Here is a 22,682-nt window from a genome sequence, read left to right on the forward strand (position 1 = left end):
CTCTCCGAAAGGCTGGCATCTGGAAACTGAAAGCACTTTAATCCAGGCTGATTCTGTCAAATTTGTTCAAATTCTTTTGAATGGTTTCAAAGAAACCTGTTTACATCTTTTTCTTTTTTTTTCTAGAAATGCTTGCCATATCTGATGGTGGATTGGGATTGGTCTTATCTATTTTTATTTTTGAGCCGATTTCAAGATGTTGGCTTTAAACTTTTCAACTGTTAAAAATGCCAGCATACATGCCAGCCCAGAGAAAGGTGTAAGCATATTTTTTGCTAATATGAGTGGCAAAAAAGTGTAATCTGATCATAAAAGGGTGTAATCTATATATCACATACCATAATTACAATACAAAGTATGAAAAATTTCCATCTTGTTTTGCTACTAATCTGGACCTGAAGCAGGTTAAAATATTTCTTTTTCAAAATGCATCTGGATTAGAACCAGAATACACAAAACATACTGACAAATTATTTATATTTAACACTCGTTTTAACTTAGTCTACATGTCTACCTTTAGCCGAATGATCACGACGTCCACAAATTCTGCAATGAGCAAGATAATGTCCCCAATCTCATTGCCTTCTTTTCAAATTTGTAAAGCGGTGTTGAATTATCCTATTTCTAATCCAATATATTTTGAAGTTTAAAAAGACCCATCTGCTCTAAGAATTGTGCTCAACATCTTTAAAACTACAGACTGGCAAGCTAATTAACTGATCAGTATAATGAATCTGGGAGGCAAAGTTTCATACTAAAAAACCTGCTTGTTTTCTTGGAATAGGGTCATATACAGTTGCTATATATAGAAAATTAGGAGAGGACATATAGGTCTAGGATGGAAAAATTAGCTCTTATGCTATTTTTATGCATCAGTCTTTCTTTTTAGAATATTCTCTAATTTATATGAAGAGAGGAAGTAAAATGATGATAACAAAAACAACTTTTGATTGCTTTATATTTTTTAATGAACTGAAAAATTGGAATCCACATATTGGCCAGCACAAGATATATATAGGTTAAATAAATTGATTATGCCAAAAGCATAATTATTTCATGTATGTGTCCGCTATATTTAATCAAGGATGTGCAGTAATTTTATAAAATTTATGAAAGGATTCTTTGTCATTTTCTTCAAATTTCATCAAGTTGTTTTTGACAAGTCATTTAAATGGTTGTTTCTTTAAAATTGTGTGTACAATAACACGTCTTGAGACTACACCTTCTGCCAACAAAAAGTATTTGCAGACTTGTTCAAATTCAAGACCCAAAAATACCAATAATTACTGTACATATATTGTTTTTTATCCATAACTTTCTTACATGAACTCATATAAAACAGTTTAAATAGTAATGAAAATACATTAACCATCAACTTTATAATTTTTATCTGAAGCTTATGTAGTCTATTGGCATGATGCAGTGTATTGGCATTGTGCAGTTTATTTTTATTATTGTAGTCTAGTGGCATGATGCAGTGTATTGGCATTGTGCAGTTTATTTTTATTATTGTAGTCTAGTGGGATGATGCAGTGTACTGGTATGATGCAGTCTATTGGCATGATGCAGTGTATTTTTATTATTGTAGTCTATTGGCATGATGCAGTATACTGGCATTATGTAGTGTATTTTTATTATTGTAGTCTATTGGCATGATGCAGTGTATTGGCATTGTGTAGTGTATTTTTATTACTGTAGTCTACTGGCATGATGAAGTCTATTGCATGATGCAGTTTATTGGTATGATGCAGTCTATTGACATGATGCAGTGTACTGACATTGTGTAGTGTATTTTTATTATTATAGTCTATTGGCATGATGCAGTGTTTAGGTATGATGCAGTCTATTGGCATGATGAAGTGTACTGGCATTATGTAGTGTATTTTTATTACTGTAGTCTATTGGCATGATGCAGTGTACAGGTATGATGCAGTCTATTGATATGATGCAGTGTATTGACATTGTGTAGTGTATTTTTATTATTGTAGTCTATTGGCATGATGCAGTGTACAGGTATGATGCAGTCTATTGGCATGATGCAGTTTACTGGCATTATGTAGTGTATTTTTATGATGTATTCTGTTGGCATGATGCAGTGTACTGGTATGATGCAGTCTGCTGGCATGATGTGGTGTATTGGTATGATGAAGTCTACTGACATGATGTGTTTTGGCATGTTGTAGTGCATTGACATGATGTGGTGTATTGGTATGATGTGTACTGGCATGATGTAGTGTAGTGTATTGACATGATGTAGTGTATTGGTATGATGTGTACTGGCATGATGTAGTATAGTGTATTGACATGATATAGTGTATTGGTATGATGTAGTCTATAAGAATAATGTAGTGTATTGGCATGATGTAGTCTATTGGCATGATGTAGTCTACTGGCATTATGGTATATGGCCTGCAAAGTTAAATACAAGGTAACAGCTGCTCATTCTGTCCATAAATAAAAAAGTTTTCTATGATGGGATTCATTGAATAAATTTATTTACAACGAAAGTCAAAGCTTAAATAATAAATGGATCAACTCAAGAGAAACAAAAGAATTTAACTGCTAACTAAGGTGAACAGAAGACAAGATTTCTAACTTTACCTTTGCCTTTTTGTGCCACTTTTAATGACAGTAACATCAATAAAACAACAAAGCCTTTCAAAGTTACCATAGTATTAACTAAACTGGAAAAAGGAAATAATAAAGATACAAGTAAGACCTCATTTACAAAAGTCATTACATGTTGTAACTAATTCTAATTACAAACTATTTAAGGCAGAACCTATCAAACTACAGTGAAAGGTGGGTGGGTGAGATCTCTCATTATGACATCAGCATTATGCTGGCTTTCACACGAGATAAATGTCACCAGCTTGTGAACTAGGTGCAGACATAATTTCTAATCCTTTAAAGTCAGATTGGTTAACTGTAATGGGAATTTTGATGACAGTGGTATTACAGTATTTGTTACAACTATATAAGACTGGTTTACAGTCTTTGCCATGTACCTTACCTTTTTAAATCAAACAACCCAGTAACCCTACTCAGTTAATTTCCTGTGCATGCATGTCACTTTGGAAATATGTGCATGATGCATGCAGACTCAAGTCAGCCATCCATGTAATCTGGGATGAAGTAAAGGTCAGTGGTGTGTATATAGATACATGTTTGCAAAGTGTTTGTTCATAGCAGTGTAGAAAAACATTATTTCCTGAAAATCATGGCTGCTGGTCCTATTCAACATGTGACAACAACAGTTCATTTATTATATGTGCATGATGGTCATGTGATCTTAGGATATGTGCATGATGGTAATGTGATCTTAGGATATGTGCATGATGGTAATGTGATCTTAGGATATGTGCATGATGGTCATGAGATCTTAGGATATGTGCATGATGGTCATGTGATCTTAGGATATGTGCATGATGGTAATGTGATCTTACTTATAGCAAAGGTTGTTAGAATCAAATTTTACTGCGATGGTGGCCATATCTAAAGATCAATTGGCATCATTTGTATGAACTGTCTGCATCGATGCTTTCTTTTGAATCTGGTAAAATTCTGTTTAGCAGTTCTAAGAACATGTTAAAAGTTGTTTCTCTTTCTTAGTAATTATGGCCATATCTGATAGCAGATTATTGGAATGTTTACATTTTACAAACTGTAAAGCCCTTCTAGCCAGAATGCTTTCTGTAAAATTAGAGAAGCTTTTGTTAAACAGTTTTGATAAGATCTTTAGAGGTAATGGCAGTCATATTTGATTGTGGATTAGGATAATTTTATTTTGTATAAAGATGCAATCCTTTCAAGCTAGGACAATGTAAAATTTTGTTAAATTCTGTTAGGTGGTTGAGAAGAAATACTTGACTCAGCCAAGTCAAGTGAGCTATTTAGTCAAAAACTGACTTGAACATCTACTCTTAATCTCTTGTATAGGTCTGGCTGGATCCAACTCTGGACTCGGGTTGGGATGGACTTCATAATTACACTTTTTACCTAATAAAAGTATTGTTTATTTAATATCTCAAACATGTCCAACTCTTTTGACAAGATCCCTTCTTTTGAATATTTCCTGAACTGAGTGGAGACATGTTCATTGTTAACTTGACTGAACAATCAGTGTACATTTTCAGCGTGATGCTCATCTTTTGTTAATTGCTGTCTTGGCCTTGACCTTCATATCTCTAGTCTCCAAGGACTTCTTTCCCTTTGTTGTTTTGTTCATTTGAGACTTGGTAGATTTGTTCTGAGATTTATGTGGTTTTGTTCCCAAATTCCCATGACCTCTGACCCCTGGGCTCAAACGTTTGCTTCTAAGTTTTGTCATCAGCTCCTCCTGTAATATGACAGCTTCCTCCTTTCTATTCCACAATAGAATGTTTACACCTGAAATAAATGCCAAGGTCATGATACTGAAATATGATTGTTTTGTGTCATGTTTATCAATACATCAATGCAAAAATGTACATCATGGTCAGGCAAGTGAAGTAACGTGTCTTGCCCAGGGACACAACATGGTGTCCAAATCAACCCAGCCTGGACAGAATTTGAACTTTCAAAATAATGGATGCGAGTCTTCTATGCAAATCACTGCCACACTATTGCTCCATTAGCATGTGTAAAGTGAATAGTATTGTATTAACATGTGTCAAGTCAGTAATGTAAAAATCAGAAAATCTCAGTACTTACCCATACCAGAGGCCAGAGCATCTCCTAGTCTGTTGAATTTGTTCACCTGAAAAAAAAAAAGACAAAAATTACTCAGCATGTAAAAGTGACATGCTTTTTCTACCAATAAATGAATTTCTGAAAGTGTAAATGGAAAAGAATCCAAGATTTTGACAGCATAGTGAATGGATACCTGAAAATTCAAAAGTCACTCAAGCATTCAAATTTGGTCACATTGACCTGTGTTTGGCAATGCTACATTACTCTCTTTACGGTGCATCTATATGCCACATTTAATGTATGCACCAAATAGCTGAAAATTCAGAAGTCAATGTAATAGTATGAAAATTAGGTTACAATGATGCAGGTTTTCATATGGTAATAAAGTGTAATCACCATGCATTTTCAAAACTTTAAGCTGCCCCCCTCCCCTCATTTTATGTTAAATACTAAAAGATCATTGCTGCTGTCACTTAAATGAATGAATGAGGCAGTGCACTGGGTTATTATGCTGTATTTATGTACAAGATTTTCCAAGAAATAACACAATTAATGGGGCAGTGCACTGGGGTATTATGCTGTATTTATGTACAAGATTTTCCAAGAACACAATTACTGGGGCAGTGCACTGGGTTATTGTGCTTTATTTATGTACAAGATTTTCCAAGAAATAACACAATTAATGGGGCAGTGCATTGGGTTATTATGCTGTATTTATGTACAAGATTTTCCAAGAAATAACACAATTAATGGGGCAGTGCACTGGATTATTATGCTGTATTTATGTACAAGATTTTCCAGGAACACAATTACTGGGGCAGTGCACTGGGTTATTGTGCTTTATTTATGTACAAGATTTTCCAAGAAATAACACAATTAATGGGGCAGTGCACTGGGTTATTATGCTGTAATTATGTACAAGATTTTCCTGGGCCAAGAAATAGCACAATTAATGGGGCAGTTCATTAGGTTATTATGCTGTATTTATGTACATGATTTTCCAAGAAATAACAGTTAATGGGGCAGTGCATTGGGTTATTTTGCTGTATTTATGTACAAGATTTTCCAAGAAATAACACAATTAATGGGGCAGTGCACTGGTTTAGTATGCTGTATTGATGTACAAGATTTTACAAGAAATAACACAATTATTGGGGCAGTGCATTGGGTTATTATGCTGTATTTATGTACAACATTTTCCAAGAATTAACACATCAACTTATATAATTGAATGATATATCCTGGGATGGTGTACATTACTTCTATTGCCATTAATGAATCACGTGGCTCAATAAATATTTTTATATAGGGCAACATAAATCTGCTGAATTTTGGATCTTTTATTAAGTGCATAAGAGTACTTGTATGATGGCTACCAGTGGACAAAGATACAGGAGTGCTGGCATGATGGCTACCAGTTCTAAAATAAACATATAGGAGAGTGCTGGCATGATGGCTACCAGTTCTAAAATAAACGTAGAAGAGAGTGCTTGTATAATGGCTACCAGTTCTAAAATAAACATACAGGAGAGTGCTGGCATGATGGCTACCAGTTCTAAAATAAACGTACAAGAGAGTGCTGGCATGATGGCTACCAGTTCTAAAATAAACATACAGGAGAGTGCTGGCATGATGGCTACCAGTTCTAAAATAAACGTACAAGAGAGTGCTTGTATGATGGCTACCAGTTCTAAAATAAACGTACAAGAGAGTGCTTGTATGATGGCTACCAGTTCTAAAATAAACATATAGGAGAGTGCTGGCATGATGGCTACCAGTTCTAAAATAAACGTACAAGAGAGTGCTTGTATGATGGCTACCAGTGGACAAAGATACAGGAGTGCTGGCATGATGGCTACCAGTTCTAAAATAAACGTACAAGAGAGTGCTGGCATGATGGCTACCAGTTCTAAAATAAACGTACAAGAGAGTGCTTGTATGATGGCTACCAGTTCTAAAATAAACGTACAAGAGAGTGCTGGCATGATGGCTACCAGTTCTAAAATAAACATACAGGAGAGTGCTGGCATGATGGCTACCAGTTCTAAAATAAACGTACAAGAGTGTGCTGGCATGATGGCTACCAGTTCTAAAATAAACGTACAAGAGAGTGCTTGTATGATGGCTACCAGTTCTAAAATAAACGTACAAGAGTGTGCTGGCATGATGGCTACCAGTTCTAAAATAAACGTACAAGAGAGTGCTTGTATGATGGCTACCAGTTCTAAAATAAACATATAGGAGAGTGCTGGCATGATGGCTACCAGTTCTAAAATAAACGTAGAAGAGTGTGCTTGTATGATGGCTACCAGTTCTAAAATAAACATATAGGAGAGTGCTGGCATGATGGCAACCAGTTCTAAAATAAACGTACAAGAGTGTGCTTGTATGATGGCTACCAGTTCTAAAATAAACATATAGGAGAGTGCTGGCATGATGGCAACCAGTTCTAAAATAAACGTACAAGAGTGTGCTTGTATGATGGCTACCAGTTCTAAAATAAACATATAGGAGAGTGCTGGCATGATGGCAACCAGTTCTAAAATAAACGTAGAAGAGTGTGCTTGTATGATGGCTACCAGTTCTAAAATAAACATATAGGAGAGTGCTGGCATGATGGCAACCAGTTCTAAAATAAACGTAGAAGAGTGTGCTTGTATGATGGCTACCAGTTCTAAAATAAACATATAGGAGAGTGCTGGCATGATGGCAACCAGTTCTAAAATAAACGTAGAAGAGTGTGCTTGTATGATGGCTACCAGTTCTAAAATAAACATATAGGAGAGTGCTTGCATGATGGCAACCAGTTCTAAAATAAACGTAGAAGAGTGTGCTTGTATGATGGCTACCAGTTCTAAAATAAACATATAGGAGAGTGCTGGCATGATGGCAACCAGTTCTAAAATAAACGTACAAGAGTGTGCTTGTATGATGGCTACCAGTTCTAAAATAAACATATAGGAGAGTGCTGGCATGATGGCAACCAGTTCTAAAATAAACGTAGAAGAGTGTGCTTGTATGATGGCTACCAGTTCTAAAATAAACATATAGGAGAGTGCTGGCATGATGGCAACCAGTTCTAAAATAAACGTAGAAGAGTGTGCTTGTATGATGGCTACCAGTTCTAAAATAAACATATAGGAGAGTGCTGGCATGATGGCAACCAGTTCTAAAATAAACGTACAAGAGTGTGCTTGTATGATGGCTACCAGTTCTAAAATAAACATATACGAGAGTGCTGGCATGATGGCAACCAGTTCTAAAATAAACATAGAAGAGTGTGCTTGTATGATGGCTACCAGTTCTAAAATAAACATACAGGAGAGTGCTGGCATGATGGCAACCAGTTCTAAAATAAACGTAGAAGAGTGTGCTTGTATGATGGCTACCAGTTCTAAAATAAATGTACAAGAGAGTCCTTGTATGATGGCTACCAGTTCTAAAATAAACGTACAAGAGAGTGCTTGTATGATGGCTACCAGTGGACAAAGGTACAGGAGAGTGATGGCATGATAGTCACCAGTGACAAAGATACAGGAATGCTGACATGATGGTTACCAGTGACAAAGATACAGGAGTGCCGACATGATGGTTACCAGTGACAAAGATACAGGAGTGCTGACATGATGGTTACCAGTGACAAAGATACAGGAGTGCTGACATGATGGTTACCAGTGACAAAGATACAGGAGTGCTGACATAATGGTTACCAGTGACAAAGATACAGGAGTGCTGGCATGATGGTTACCAGTGACAAAGATACAGGAGTGCTGGCATGATGGCTACCAGTGACAAAGATACAGGAGTGCTGGCATGATGGTTACCAGTGACAAAGATACAGGAGTGCTGGCATGATGGTTACCAGTGACAAAGATACAGGAGTGCTGGCATGATGGTTACCAGTGACAAAGATACAGAAGTGCTGGCATGATGGTTACCAGTGACAAAGATACAGGAGTGCTGGCATGACTGCTACCACTGACAAAAGAAATTAATCAAAATAAAATATTTCTTAACTATTTTCCATAAGGTGCATAAAGTTTCTTTACTTAATTTAGTTTCATGCATCTGAAATTGGACACAAATGTGAAATAACAACAGCTGTACAGTAGTGGTAGTGGCAGTAGTATTAAAAAATTATACTTATATCTTCAAGAAAATAGTCCCTGCCAGTAGTTACGGCAGATATGAGGGTCATTCAAAGGATTTAATTGAAAGAGTTGTGTATTACATGACCAGACAGGTATGATATGTGCTAAACTGATGGATGGGTACAATTTTACAGAAATAAAATCTGTGCATGTCATGGCTATTTCACATTTTTGTTTTCTTTGTAAAACCTTCCATCTCGAGCAATGCACACTGTACTTATAAACTGTTCTTATCTGATAACATAACAGAGGGTTCATGTCCCAGTAAAAACTACAGTTCACCTTTATTTGCTACCAAAAATGTTCAAAAAAGATCATAGTATAATTTGAATGAAAAGCTAATTGGGTTATTTATCTCAATTACCCATGTGGAAAGAGAAGGTCTGGAAGTTTGATTTAGTTTGATTTCTGATTAGGTCTAAAAATATCCATGTTGAAAGAGAAGATTTGAAGGTATGGTTTAGTTTCTGCATAAATACAAAGTCACTGTGACAAATACTGTATCAATGAATGATGAATATAAAGTCGTCATGACAGGTATGTTGTAAGTGAATCTCGAATACAAAGTCACTGTGACAAGTACTGTATCAATGAATGATGAATATAAAGTAGTCATGACAGGTATATTATAAGTGAATCTCAAATACAAAGTCGCTTTTGTAAGCATTGTATCAGTAGGGGCCCCAAGTGGCCGAATGGTCTAAAGTGCTCACCACTACATATCACTGCCACCTCACCTCTGTCAGCGTGGGTTCGAGTCTCAGATTCGGCCAATGTGGTTATGTGGGAAAGCTTGCCAGTAACTTCTCGTGGGTCAGTGGTTCTTTCCGGGGTTTTCCCGGGTTCTCCCTCCACCATATATACTGGCTGCCATGTATAGCCTCTCTTGTGCTGTAAAATGGCATTAAACCCTACAACAACAACAGTATCAGTGGATCATGGATATAAGGTTACAATGACACTAATATCACTGGAGCATGAATACAGTGTCAATTTGAAAAGTACAGTATCTGTGGTGCATAAATGTAAGGTCATTTTGACAAATATAGTGTCAGTGGTGCATATGTATAAGGGCACTGTGACAAGTAATTTATTCAATGCATCACTACAATATCACTTTGAAAAACACAGTATCATTGGTGCATGAATACAAAGTTATCACACTGGAACATTAATACAGGATCACTGTGCAAAGTCCTGTGTCAGTGTTTCATGAATACAAGGTCACAGTGACAAGTAAATAATGACTGGTGCAAAAAACAAGGTCCATGTAATATGTACTGTATTCAAAAGATCACTTTGTACAGTACAGTGTCAGTGGAGCATGAATACAAGGTTACAGTGACCAGAAATGCTTCAATGGAGAATGAATACAAGAACATAATGTAATTATTATGTCAGATATGTATGAATACAACATCACTGTGACAAGTCCTGTTTCAGTGGAGCATGAATACAAGGTCACTATGACAAATGCAAGATCAGTAGGGCATGAATACAATGTCACTGACAAATACAGTGTCAGTGGATCATGATACAATGTCACTGTGACAAGTATAGTGTCAGTGGATCATGAATACAAAGTCACTGTGACAAGGAGTGTCAGTGGAGCATGAATACAAGGTCACTATGACAAATGCAAGATCAGTATGGCATGAATACAATGTCACTGTGACAAGGAGTGTCAGTGGAGCATGAATACAAGGTCACTATGACAAATGCAAGATCAGTAGGGCATGAATACAACGTCACTGTGACAAGTATAGTGTCCATCGAGTATAACGAGAAAAACCCAAGAACAGTAATTTCCATTCTATATCAGCAAATTTTCATTTCATTAAAGTTTATGTTTTATTTTAAATGTTCGTGGACTTTGTAGCACCATTTAGCATCTTAGCTTTTGCTTCACGTTATTCCACCTGGGTGTATATATATGTGCCAAATGTAGCTGCAGTGGTGGTGTGTAATGAAGCAGTACTGTGTGAAGATGTCCTCTTGCAAGTGAACCAGTATACAGGGAAAATTGGTGCAAGCACACCTGGATGTAGTTCACTGAACAGGAAAAGGCCAGGTCAGGGAATCTAAAAAGAGTAGTAACTAGGTCCTTCACTGACCAGAATAGAGGTGCTACAATGCTCATATAAGAAGCACAAAAGTCTTGAAATCCTGACCTTGGGACAGGACTCATTTTTACTGAAGGTATGTGTGTTGGATTTTTAACATCACTTTAACAATTGTCTAGTCATATCACTATGATGTCTGCAGTGTGGCAGTTTATAGAGATGTCTAGCACTGGGGCATCATGCAGCAGATATGTAGCATGATGTCCCACCCAGTCACATTATCCTGACACCAGGCTGACCAGTCCTAACACTAATCTCTTAATGCTGAGCGTCTAGCGTGGCAGCCATTAGTACATTTTTACAAGTCTTTGGTATGACTCGGTCAGGGTTTGAACTTGCAACCTCCCGCACCCGAAGCAGATGCTCTAACCACAAAGCCATCAGAGCGGTTTTTACTGAAGGTCTTTCTTCTCTTGTCATTTCCTCTGTTCATCTCTCTCTCTGTCAATCTTGAGCAAGCAAAGACCTGCAACCACGACCTGATCAATGACACAGATGGCTTTCTAGAAGATGACCCAGAGGAAGACCCAAGCAACAACAAAATTAGCAACCATTGGGCAACCCAGTTGGTAACCCAGGTCAACGAATCAGCAACTCAACAACAGTCCAGCTAACGACCCAGCAACTCAGTAGACACAGTCAGTGACCCAGTTGATGACTCAACAACCCAACAACTCAGTTGATGACACAGTTAGTGAAAAATTTGGCTACAAGAAGCTAGAAATAAGACGATATCCCACTGGGGTAGAAATCTATCACACTCTGGAGTGCCAGTCCTCAGGCAGATTCAGTGGGGTATCACTCAAAATACAGAAACATATCCTCAAGAACCCGAGATGGCATGACTCAGGATAGTGTGTCCAAGAGAGTTTCTGCTACAGGATCATGAATACAAGGTCACTGTTTAAGTATTGTGTCAGTGGAGCATAAATACAATGTCACTGTGCAAGTATAGTGTCAGTGGAGCATGAATTCAATGTCAATGGGACAAGTAGTGTCAGTGGAGCATGAATTCAATGTCAATGGGACAAGTATAGTGTCAGTGGAGCATGAATTCAATGTCAATGGGCCAAGTATAGTGTTGGTAGCATAAATGCCAAGTTATTATGTCAAGTACTGTATCAGTTGACTATAAATACAAATATAATCAGTGGAGCAAAAATACAAACTTAAGTCACTTTGACAAGTACATTATTGGTGGAGCATGAATACAAAATCACTATGACAAGCACTGTTACCAGTGGAGCATGAATACAAGGTCACTATGACAAGCACTGCTATCAGTGGAGCATGAATACAAGATCACTATGTCAAGCACTGTTATCGGTGGAGCATGAATACAAGATCACTATGTCAAGCACTGTTATCGGTGGAGCATGAATACAAGGTCACTATGACAAGCACTGCTATCAGTGGAGCATGAATACAAGGTCACTATGACAAGCAATGTTATCGGTGGAGCATGAATACAAGGTCACTATGACAAGCAATGTTATCAGTGGAGCATGAATACAAGGTCAATATGACAAATCCTGTATCAGTGGAGCATGAATACAAAGTCAGTTTGACAAACACTGTATCAATGGAGCATGAATACAAGGTCACTATGACAAACCCTTTAGGGGCCCTGAGTGGCCAAGTGGTCTAAAGCGCTCTCGATTATGGATCAATGCCATCTCACCTCTGTCTGCGTTGGTTCGAGTCTCGGATTCAGCCAATGTGGGTGTGTGAGAAGCCTGCCAGTAGCTTCTTGTGGGTAAGTGGTTCTTTCTGGGGTTTTCCTGGATTCTTCCTCCACCTTTAATACTGGCCGCCATGTATAACCTATCTTGTGCTGAAAAATGGCATTAAACCCCACAACAATAACAACAACAAACCCTTTATCAGTGGAGCATGAATACAAGTTCACTGTGACAAGTGCAACATCAATGGGGCAAGATACAAACTTACTGTGACATGTATATTATCAGTGGGGCATGAATACAAGGTCACTATGACAACAAGTACTGTATCAGTGGAGCATAAATACAAGGTCACTATGACAAATCCTTTATCAGTGGAGCATGAATACGAGGTCACTGTGACAACTGCAACATCAATGGGGCAAGATACAAACTTACTGTGACATGTATATCATCAGTGGGGCATGAATACAAGGTCAATGTCACAAGTTTAATATTAGTGGAGTATGAATACAAGGTCACTGTGATAAAGTACTGTCACACATTATATATTTTACTGGCTTCACTAAAATGTGGCCAATTGATGAAATTTAACATCAGAACCACCGACATACATAATTAAATATAAAAACACAGTACAGTTTTTCTGCTAAATCTATGTTTATGCCCTGGATGGTTTCCTTCAACTCCACTATAAGTAATAAATGAGATTTCAGCATGTAAAAGCAGACACACCTATCCCCATACAACATTTTGAGAAGCAGAGCTTGAAATGAGGAATTTGAACATTAGCGCCAGTCAACAATAATAAATTTCTCAATAAACATCACAAAATACTGGTAATGTATATGTATGATCTATATAAAACCCACTTATTTACAACAAATACATATTAAAAATTTCAAGTCCACTCTACCCATGCTGAGGGACCAGTAGTAATCACTTTGCAGCTACTTTTTAGTGTAGATCCTGTCTGTAGCTGTCTCTGGTCTACATTTCGAAATTAAAATTGCAGTCTCTGCATTTAATTTAGTGCTGAACTTTGTTTGATTTAATTGCTCACTAAGCAGGAAGCTCAATCAGATGAATGAGGTACTGTCATTATTGAAAGCGATAATTTTGTCAATATTTTCAGGACAGCTGTTCCATCTTCCCTCAACCTGCTGATAGCAGACCAGGTTTCAATGACTCTATTTCTCAGGCTGTATATATGGAGACAGATAATGTGCCACTTTCAATTTCACTTTCCCATCTGTCTTGTCACTTTCCCAGGTAATAATGCTGAAAATCTTTTCAAGACATAATCCAAAGATGTCATATTTGGCTTCTAGTTGCAATGCTGGATCCAATATTTTAGCATGCTTTAATACATCATTCTTAAATGGGGAAATCTGTCTCTAACGTATTTCGCTGACATTTCAAAAAGCTGTCTTGCCCCATCATAAAAGTCTTACAGCCTCTGTTATCTCAGATGGACCGAATCATTTCCACCAATAAAGTCTGTTGCAGGCTGTCCCATCAAAATATCTTTATCCTCTTTCTGATGGTGCTTAACTTCAAACTGTACCTCTGTTGCAGACTGATAAAGTATAGTTGAAGGCTTCACAAACTATAAAAAGAATGGTTTTAAGAAGCTTTTCAAGACATCATTTTCGCATGTATATTAATGATGCTGCAAACTGTAGGTCCGTATTCACCCCATCAAATGTTTTTTTTAGCATCTACCAAGAAAAGACATACAAGGTGATTTGTTGGAGAAGAGAAGGCGTGTCTCAGCTTACTGTTTTTTTCCCAGATTTGAATGATGCAGACTTCTTGCTCTTTGAAAAATGTATAAAGTGGGACCTAGTGGTCCAGAAGTCATTGTCAGCACCAGTTGATGCTTAACCATCTAGTCGAAACATGTTCTAGAATTTAATTTGCTTTTGTATCATGCAGAATGTGAATATCTTTGAACGCAGCTTTTGCCTAAATAATAATATACATCAATCAAAAGCTGACAACATTAAGTGGAAGACATGCAGCACGTTTTTCTGTAGCTGTATGCATCAGGTGATGCACACACAGCCTGAACAATACAAACTGGGTTGATCTTTAATCAGAAACCCATAGACTTCTCTTTCCTTCCCAAACATCAGATGGGCATTGTCAGACCCCAAAAGCCAAGCAATTCTTCCAAGGAATGTCATGAACTTGCAATTTATTCTGCATCAGATTGAATATTTATTCACCCATTGCACAGCCTTCACAAACAGGGATTGAGAGAAATGTCTGATGAAGATACTGGATCAACAGTTCTGACAACAAGAGGAAAGATCTTTAAGTTTCCTTGATCATTGTATGTTTTCTGCTAATTTTAATGTACTATTAGCCATGATTTCTTCAATGATAGCAGTTCCTTTGGATCTGCCATGCTGTAAATATTTGGCAATGTCAGAAGAATCACTAAACATAACTTTAAAAGCTATTTGAAAATTTATCCAGAGTGCTCATAGGCAGATTGCATTCCATAAAAATATTGATTAACATAACTTTGGCTCTAATTACACCAGAGTTGGACACAGTAGACACAGTCACACTAGATCCAGCCAGTGATGAAATAAATCCAACAATTTTCTTTGAACATTTAACTTATTTTTCATGGCTGGAAAGTCTCTTTTCTGAAATATGACAATGAATATCAAGCATTCCTCCAGACTAAATTGAAAATTAACAACTGCATATGTTACTGAAAGCATATGTGTCTACATTATGAATGTGTACTCATCAGTGTATTCTTTATGAACACATTGTGATTGTTTTTTCTATATAGATTTTGAACCACTTTTATCAATATCCAATTATCTTTTCGAAGCAATAATTTTATCTTTTATCCATAAAAAAAACCTTGAAAACACAACAACTTTAAAAGAAGAATCTTTGAATGTAGACTAGTTGATCAGAACTGCCTCAAAACATACAAGTGACTGCAATGGCTATTTAAACCAACTCGTATGCAGAGGGTTGATTAGGTCCTGTACAGACAAATCTATATTTAGCTATATTATGACCAGAAAATGGGAGTTAAATGCTTTTTACCAAAGGACAGCAAGGCAGCCAACCTGGGTTGGTCTGGATGGGTACTGAACCTGACACCCTAGGAATATATATACAGGTATTGTAACAAAACATGAGGCCCAAGCATATGTAAGATTACTCACTTAGCTGACCTAGTTGTTAAACGCAAAGTGGAATACACATTTAGGTATAACAAAACAAGATATCCAAATGGGCCATTCAGCTAGCTGACCCATTTGTCAAATGCCAAGTGGAATACACATACAAGTATTATAACAAAACTGCGGCCAAAGTGGACCTGATATCACTTACCTCACTGACCTATTTTCAAATGCTAAGTGGAGTGCTCAGACAAGTGTTTCAACAAAGCAAGAGGCCCACGTTTGCCTGAGATTGCTCATCTTGCCAACCTGTTTATCAGATGCTAGTTGGAATGCAGACAAGTATTATTATAATAAAGAAAACAGTTAAATAAAATTGTTTTCTGATTTTTAAGCATACCGAACTGCCTTAACTCAATGGTATCATGACTTACACAAACAAGTCCTGGTGCCCCAGGATCCTGTAACTGACACACAATTTTCCCCGTATCCGCATCAATAATGTCTACACTTCGTGAGTCATCAGCACAGAAATTGGGGTCAGGGTAACGTCCCACGACTATCAGATCTTGAAGAGGATGCCACGTGGCCTGCAAAAACAGTTTTGCAGAGGATTATTTTATTTATAAATAAATATTAAAAAGTCTTTTAAAAAAATTAAAATACAGTTTCTCACATTCAAATGTCAAAAGTTTATACATTTTTTAAAAAATTACATTAAAGCTTTCAGCAGCCATTCCAAATCAGATGCAACTGAATATATGCCAAGATACTGCAAAAATTAATGTCATGCTAAATTACTCAGTAGAAACAAGTCCACAGTACACAGATGGATCCCACAATACAGTCAAATTAACAAAACCATAGTCTGAGTTGTGTCAACAAAAAAGGGCCTAACCCGATCAAATTTTAATAGTGGAAAAATTAATTTTTGTAGATTTTAAAATATTACACCTCACCCAGAAATATGTTTCAATGCATGAAGTTCTTTTGAATTTATATAGACAGAAAAATAATTTGTAATACAAAAGGAATTTTTAATGTCAAACAGGGTTGACAGCTCCACTGAAATGTAACAAAAGACTGAAAATAAATTTGACCTAATATGTCAAACAGCAAGAGTATCATTGTTGTTGTTGTTGTTGTAGGGATTAACACCATTTTTCAGCACACGATAGGCTATACATGGCAGCCGGTACAACTGGTGGAAGAAGAACCCTGGAAAACCTCGGAAGAACAACCGACCCACGAGAAGCTACAGGCAAGCTTTCTCATGTACCCGCGTTATCTGATCCTAAGACGCGAATCCACACAGACAGAGCTGAGATGGCAGTGATCCAGCATAGTAAGTCCTTTCGACTCTGCTGCCCCTCAAGAGTATCGTCAATGGAACATTACACGCTTGCCACAGCAAGGTAATGTTAGTGAAAAATTTGCCATCTTTCGGTCTCCTTGACCTTTACATAATGAACTAAAAATCAAAAAGTCTGTGACACAGAAATTAGTCATTTTGTGCAAACCATTCGTCATCTTGAATTTTTACAACCAAAATCAATAGCTGTCTTGTCTTAAATGCAGGCCATCTAAAATGTACAGTCATGGAATGTAGTACAGAACTTAAATCATGATATGAAAACATATTTTTCTTCTTTTAGTCCATGTGATCATGGCCGTTGGACTCCAAACAAATGAAAAATCGCTTCCTATGTCTGATTTGCAATTCATTCACAAAATATGGTCAATGTAGGTGATAAAGAGTTAAAGTTATCATGTGGAAAGCATTGTATTTTTTTCAGAGATGGTGTGACCTTGATGTTTGACTTTTTGAATCAAATATCATCAGGTAGGTGTCTGGTATACAAGATTGTTTATTGTGTAGAATCTGTTTACCTTCTCTCAGCTCCTGTGACCCTGACTATTGCCCTTCTGAGCTGGAAAGGGATTTTCTTTCAGAAATCATGTTTCTACAAAAATTCTTACCCAAATACATTAACATTAGGAAATTAATCTTTGCCAGCTATGAAACCAGGCTCCCTGAAAGACATCTCCCCCCCCACCACCATCATTCTATCAATATATCCTATAGATGAATGGGAGACTCTTGCAGATTAACACCTGCTGCTAGGTGGCCTACAAGGTCCCAGATCTTACCAGTTTAAGTTTGAGTTAAACCTATAAACGACAGGGATTGATGGAAGGACGGATATCAACAGGAAGTTTTTCGTTCCACCACATTGTGAAAAGGTTTAGCAATGGCTGGACCCATAGGGTGAAGATTCAATGGAAGATGTATGGCTGGAGAGACTGCTCTGTATGCAGCAGCTGACCACTGCTTCATCACTAGTCAGCCAGAACACTGAACCTTCCCAAGATTTGTCAGCCTTTTATGTTTAGTCAGTATTGGGTGTACCATTGACAATATTCCATTTTCATAATACAAAAATCCAGTGATTTCTTACCCCCTTGACTGAAAAAGTAGGTCACTATGACCAATTTTCTGACATTATCATAAGTATCTTTCTGTGCATGCATTGCACCCATGCATGAGAGGCACTGAGAATGGACTTCATTTCAAGGAGATTATTTGGAAGAGCTTTCTCTTGCGTTGTCCACTTGTGCTGACCATCACATCAAATTGGCATCATTCATACAGATTGCGTTGACTATCACATCAAATTGGCATCATCCATACAGACCGTGATTTCAAGCTGTGGGAATAATTTCTAATAGTAATATTTTGCATCCAATTACAGTTTAAGGCATTAGAGCAGGATTTTTTTTATAGCAATGTTATGTTTCTCTGATTTCCTGCAGCCAAAATTTTGTGAAGGCAAGGCTTGTCTTATGGTTGTCCCCAATAACTTTAAATTATCTACAATTTTTGCAATTAACTGACATATCTGTAATAAAAGAAAGGAGAAAAAACAAGCAAGTACATATTACATCAAATATACAAATTGTTCAAACAGATGAAATCACATAACTGAGCTGATTTAATGAAGTGTGAAATAATCCACAATTAAACAGCTCCCATGTAAAAATATTATTGGTACTGACAGATATCACATGGACAATAGTAACTAATAAAAAATATGCATAAATACCAACAAGTTCAATGAGGAAAAATGTGTCTACACCAGGTATTTCAACCTATTGACTTACTCTGAAAATAAATGGGGTGTAGTCAGAATTGACTATAAATTAAAATGGATTCTACAGGGACAATGCTCACAGTTGGAAGCAGAAGTTTAAAGTTGTAGCATCTGGGATAAAAGTGTCCACCTAGTGGGAACAAGGGGTGTTAATCAGAGGTAGTATAAAGCTATTTCCTAATGTTAGGTCTCACTGGATAGTTTCGTATTTTGACACCCTCCTAATTTTAAGGTAGAAGGCATGAACCTAATTATCACAAGCCTAGCATTTATAAATTCACACATAAGCTAAATCTATAATGTGGTTTAGATTTACTTTTGAGTGAGGCTTTAAAACAGGTTGGCTTGTTGGTGACTGCCTGTCACATTTAGATGAGCATTGGAGATCAAATGCGTAACTTGGGCTGCAAATGAGCTGCCGACTTGACTTAAGTATTTATGTGTGTCTGCTACAGAGGTAAATATCTAAAAATCTAGATGGTTGAGGGGTGATGAAAAGTATGCTAATTTGTTATAGTACTAGTGAACTTTATTCATGCATAAGGCACATACTGATTCTTTTAGCTACCTTGTCACAGGAAAATATTCAAAATAGCTATTTCTTGTCAAAAATGAATGTAAAATTATGGGGTTGGTGGCAGTGTTGGTTCAGTATAAAAACCACCAGCTGCATCAGGAATTAACCTGATTAATGCAGTCAACATCTCACATGTATGCTTTCTACAAAAATCATTAGTTTGTTTTTATTTGTATCCTCAGTGTAAAATTACTCTCATTTTTCTGTAATTGGTCATTGTTGGATGAAAATTCACCAAATAAACTGTCCAGTGAGACCTTAATGTCCTAGGGGTAATGTTTTTGATGGAGTTATTTCCCTTGCCCAAAATGGGGTAACGTATTTGACAGGAAAATAAGTTTTTTTTAACACAAGCTAACAGTATATCATGGAAAATTCCATTTATTATGTGGAAACAAATTTGGGAACAGACAGGGATAATAAAATGATATCCTCTGCTTTAAAGGTGTATAAAACTTGTTTTCCATACATGTATGCATGCAAATGTTAATTTGCATAATGTCTTCATAACTTATAGATATTATGATGACTTCTGGTTAGTTATTTTTATTCCTGCCTGCATAATATTCTTCACTGCTAATAGCATGTGGGACTAATGTATGTCCTTATGGAAGTTTTTTTTTTTACTTATAGAAATATGAAGCTATGTGTACATTAAGGGCACATGGCCATTACATTCCCATCAAGTAAAGGTAAAACTGCCGCACTATTTAAACAGAGAAAAATCAATAATTTCTGTGGAACACAAATTAAACAGTTCAATATTAACTCTAAAAATATGTAGACCTAACTTTAGATATAGGGGAATGATACAAAAATATATTTCCTTAATTAAGAATTTGTATGCATTAAACATCTAAGAAGCAAATCTCACCTTCCTTGTTTTTAACTATAACTAAACTGGTGTCTGTCACAGAATTAGGCAAAGAAATAACTTGGTTTTGTCTTAAAACTATTCGACTATTTCTCGTTGTACATGCGTACAACGTTATCTAGGGTGAATGTGTTTTTCCAGGTAAGCGACTGTATTAACATGTACCTAGCCACAGAGATTACTTGTGATGACGTAACATGACTAACATGATATGCATAGATATTCTACCCTGACTTGTACTCATTCTCCTATGGATTTAAGTAAGACCAATTTCTAAAACCACACTGGTCGTTTTTGGATCACGTCAAGGAGTGTATGCTCTCCATTGTTCTCCAGCCATAGGGGTAAGTGTTAAATTTACATTTTCATTTGATATGTGAAGCTTATTCAGTTTGTGATGTCTTATCGCATAATAATATATTTATTACAATGCAGATTTAAAGTACTGAATTACATGTAACTGTTAGAGGTTAAAGTATTATCATATATCTAGAGATTATACAGAAACTATTATTATGACCAATTTGGTTTTTATTGTAGCTGACTGTGTTTGTAGCTTACTGTGTTTGAAGCTGATTCTGACTGTTTGTAGCTGACTGTGTTTGTAGCTGACTGTGTTTGAAGCTGATTAAGACTGTTATTGTAGCTGACTGTGACTGTCGCTGTGATTGTGTCTATGAAGTGTGATTGTCAATGTGAATGTGAATATGACTAAAGTGGTCTGAAGCTGTCCAAAGCTGTCTAAAGTTGCTTAGAGCTACCTGGAGTTTCCAGAACATTTAATGCTATGTGCTGTCGATACGTATGTATACATGTACGTAACTCTGTGCCATGGACACAGACGTAGCAAATTTGAAAAAGTGCTGTATGCTGTCTGTATGTGTAACATATGACTGTACTCGTGATGGATTCATAAAGGGTGCGAGCGGTCGATAAGAGTGTGGACCAACCCAAGCAATTGTGCAACTGTACAAGAGGTCTAGAAGCATACGTTTGAATCAATTGTTGTTCCACTGCATTTTTTTTATATCCATGAGATTATTTTGAATCTTCATGATCATTTTGAATCTTAGTTGTGTTCTTAAGATTATTTTGAATCTTAATAGAATTCATATTCGAGATTATGTGAATCTCTTATTGTGTAAAATACTGTTTAAAGCATATGTGCAGTCCATGAGGTTTCTTGGATCTGTACTTCATATTAATTTAATATTTTTGGTTCATTTTCGATGTATGAATGTTGTGTAGAGAGATCTGAGTAAATCATATGTTGAGAGCATGAGAGATTCATTGTATTTTTACATCATATATTTATCCTTATTAATTCATTCATAAATTTCCACCTTTCTCACACTGTGTTTGTCTTATTTAGTCCAAAGACCCACTCGGTTTTTATTCTGCAACAGTGTCATATGCCTGAATATTCTGTGTGGATGGAAAATACATATTTATAATTACTAGTCTGGTTTCCTAAAGATGTTGATTTTATTTACCTGGTAAACTGTAACAAAATATCCAGCAGTTTCACTAAAATGTGCTGGATTAGCAGGCAAAACAAATAAAACCATTTACATGAAATAATGAATAAAAATGTGGGTTTTTTTTGGGTCTTGAAATAGTGCTAAATGTGTGCATACTTAACAGTCCAAGCACTACAATGCCCAAAAAATTCAATTTATTTTAAATGAGATGTGTAAAATTCAATCGCAAATAAAAAAAATTATATTTGACAAAGAAAACTGACGAGTAATCAACAACATTTGAAATAGTACTTGAAATACAAAATGGGAATGTGGAGACACCATCAAAAAATTAAATGTAAACTTTAAAATATTTTGTACAATATTAGCAATCTGATAATTGGCACTGCCCATACTGTACAAGTATTTTCGTCTTGTTGTGAATACAACAAATTTGCAAAACAAAGTCTCACTAAATTCAAACACTATTATGCACAAGCAAAATTACTGATATATTGTAAATGTGTTTTCCTATTCTAGAAATACCTTGATAGCAGTGTTATGTTCAAACATTCTAGAAATACCCCGATAGCAGTGTTATGTTCAAACATTCTAGAAATACCTTGATAGGAGTGATATGTTGAAATATTCTATGTGGATGGAGGATTGTTCTCTCTAAGAGCCAGTTGGGTGATCTGTAAATACGCAACTCTTGGTTTTGATCCGTTGTCAGCAGACGGCAGCCATCTGTGCTGCTGAAATAAGCTACAACAAACATCTATAGATATACTGTTATGAGTTTATGCAATTAAAAAAGTAATGGAAATGAGTGAC

At 36.4% G+C, this 22,682-nt stretch overlaps 1 protein-coding gene across 1 annotated transcript in view; it reads right to left on the reverse strand.

The window, feature by feature from the left end:
- Positions 1-928: 928 nt before the first annotated feature.
- LOC149781656 (DNA damage-binding protein 2-like) overlaps positions 929-22,682 on the reverse strand; it is a 49,605-nt gene continuing 27,851 nt past the window's right edge. The window contains exons 7-10 of the mRNA XM_089935730.1: positions 22,471-22,613; positions 16,220-16,375; positions 4,693-4,738; positions 929-4,389 (exon numbers count right to left, since the gene is read on the reverse strand). Of these exons, the coding sequence (XP_089791856.1) occupies positions 4,145-4,389; positions 4,693-4,738; positions 16,220-16,375; positions 22,471-22,613 (590 nt within the window). The 3' untranslated portion in view covers positions 929-4,144. The remainder of the gene's footprint in view (positions 4,390-4,692; positions 4,739-16,219; positions 16,376-22,470; positions 22,614-22,682) is intronic.

Source organism: Sinohyriopsis cumingii, chromosome 15 (genome assembly GCF_028554795.1).
Source record: "Sinohyriopsis cumingii isolate HCF-2022 chromosome 15, ASM2855479v2, whole genome shotgun sequence".
Lineage (NCBI taxonomy): Eukaryota > Metazoa > Mollusca > Bivalvia > Unionida > Unionidae > Sinohyriopsis > Sinohyriopsis cumingii.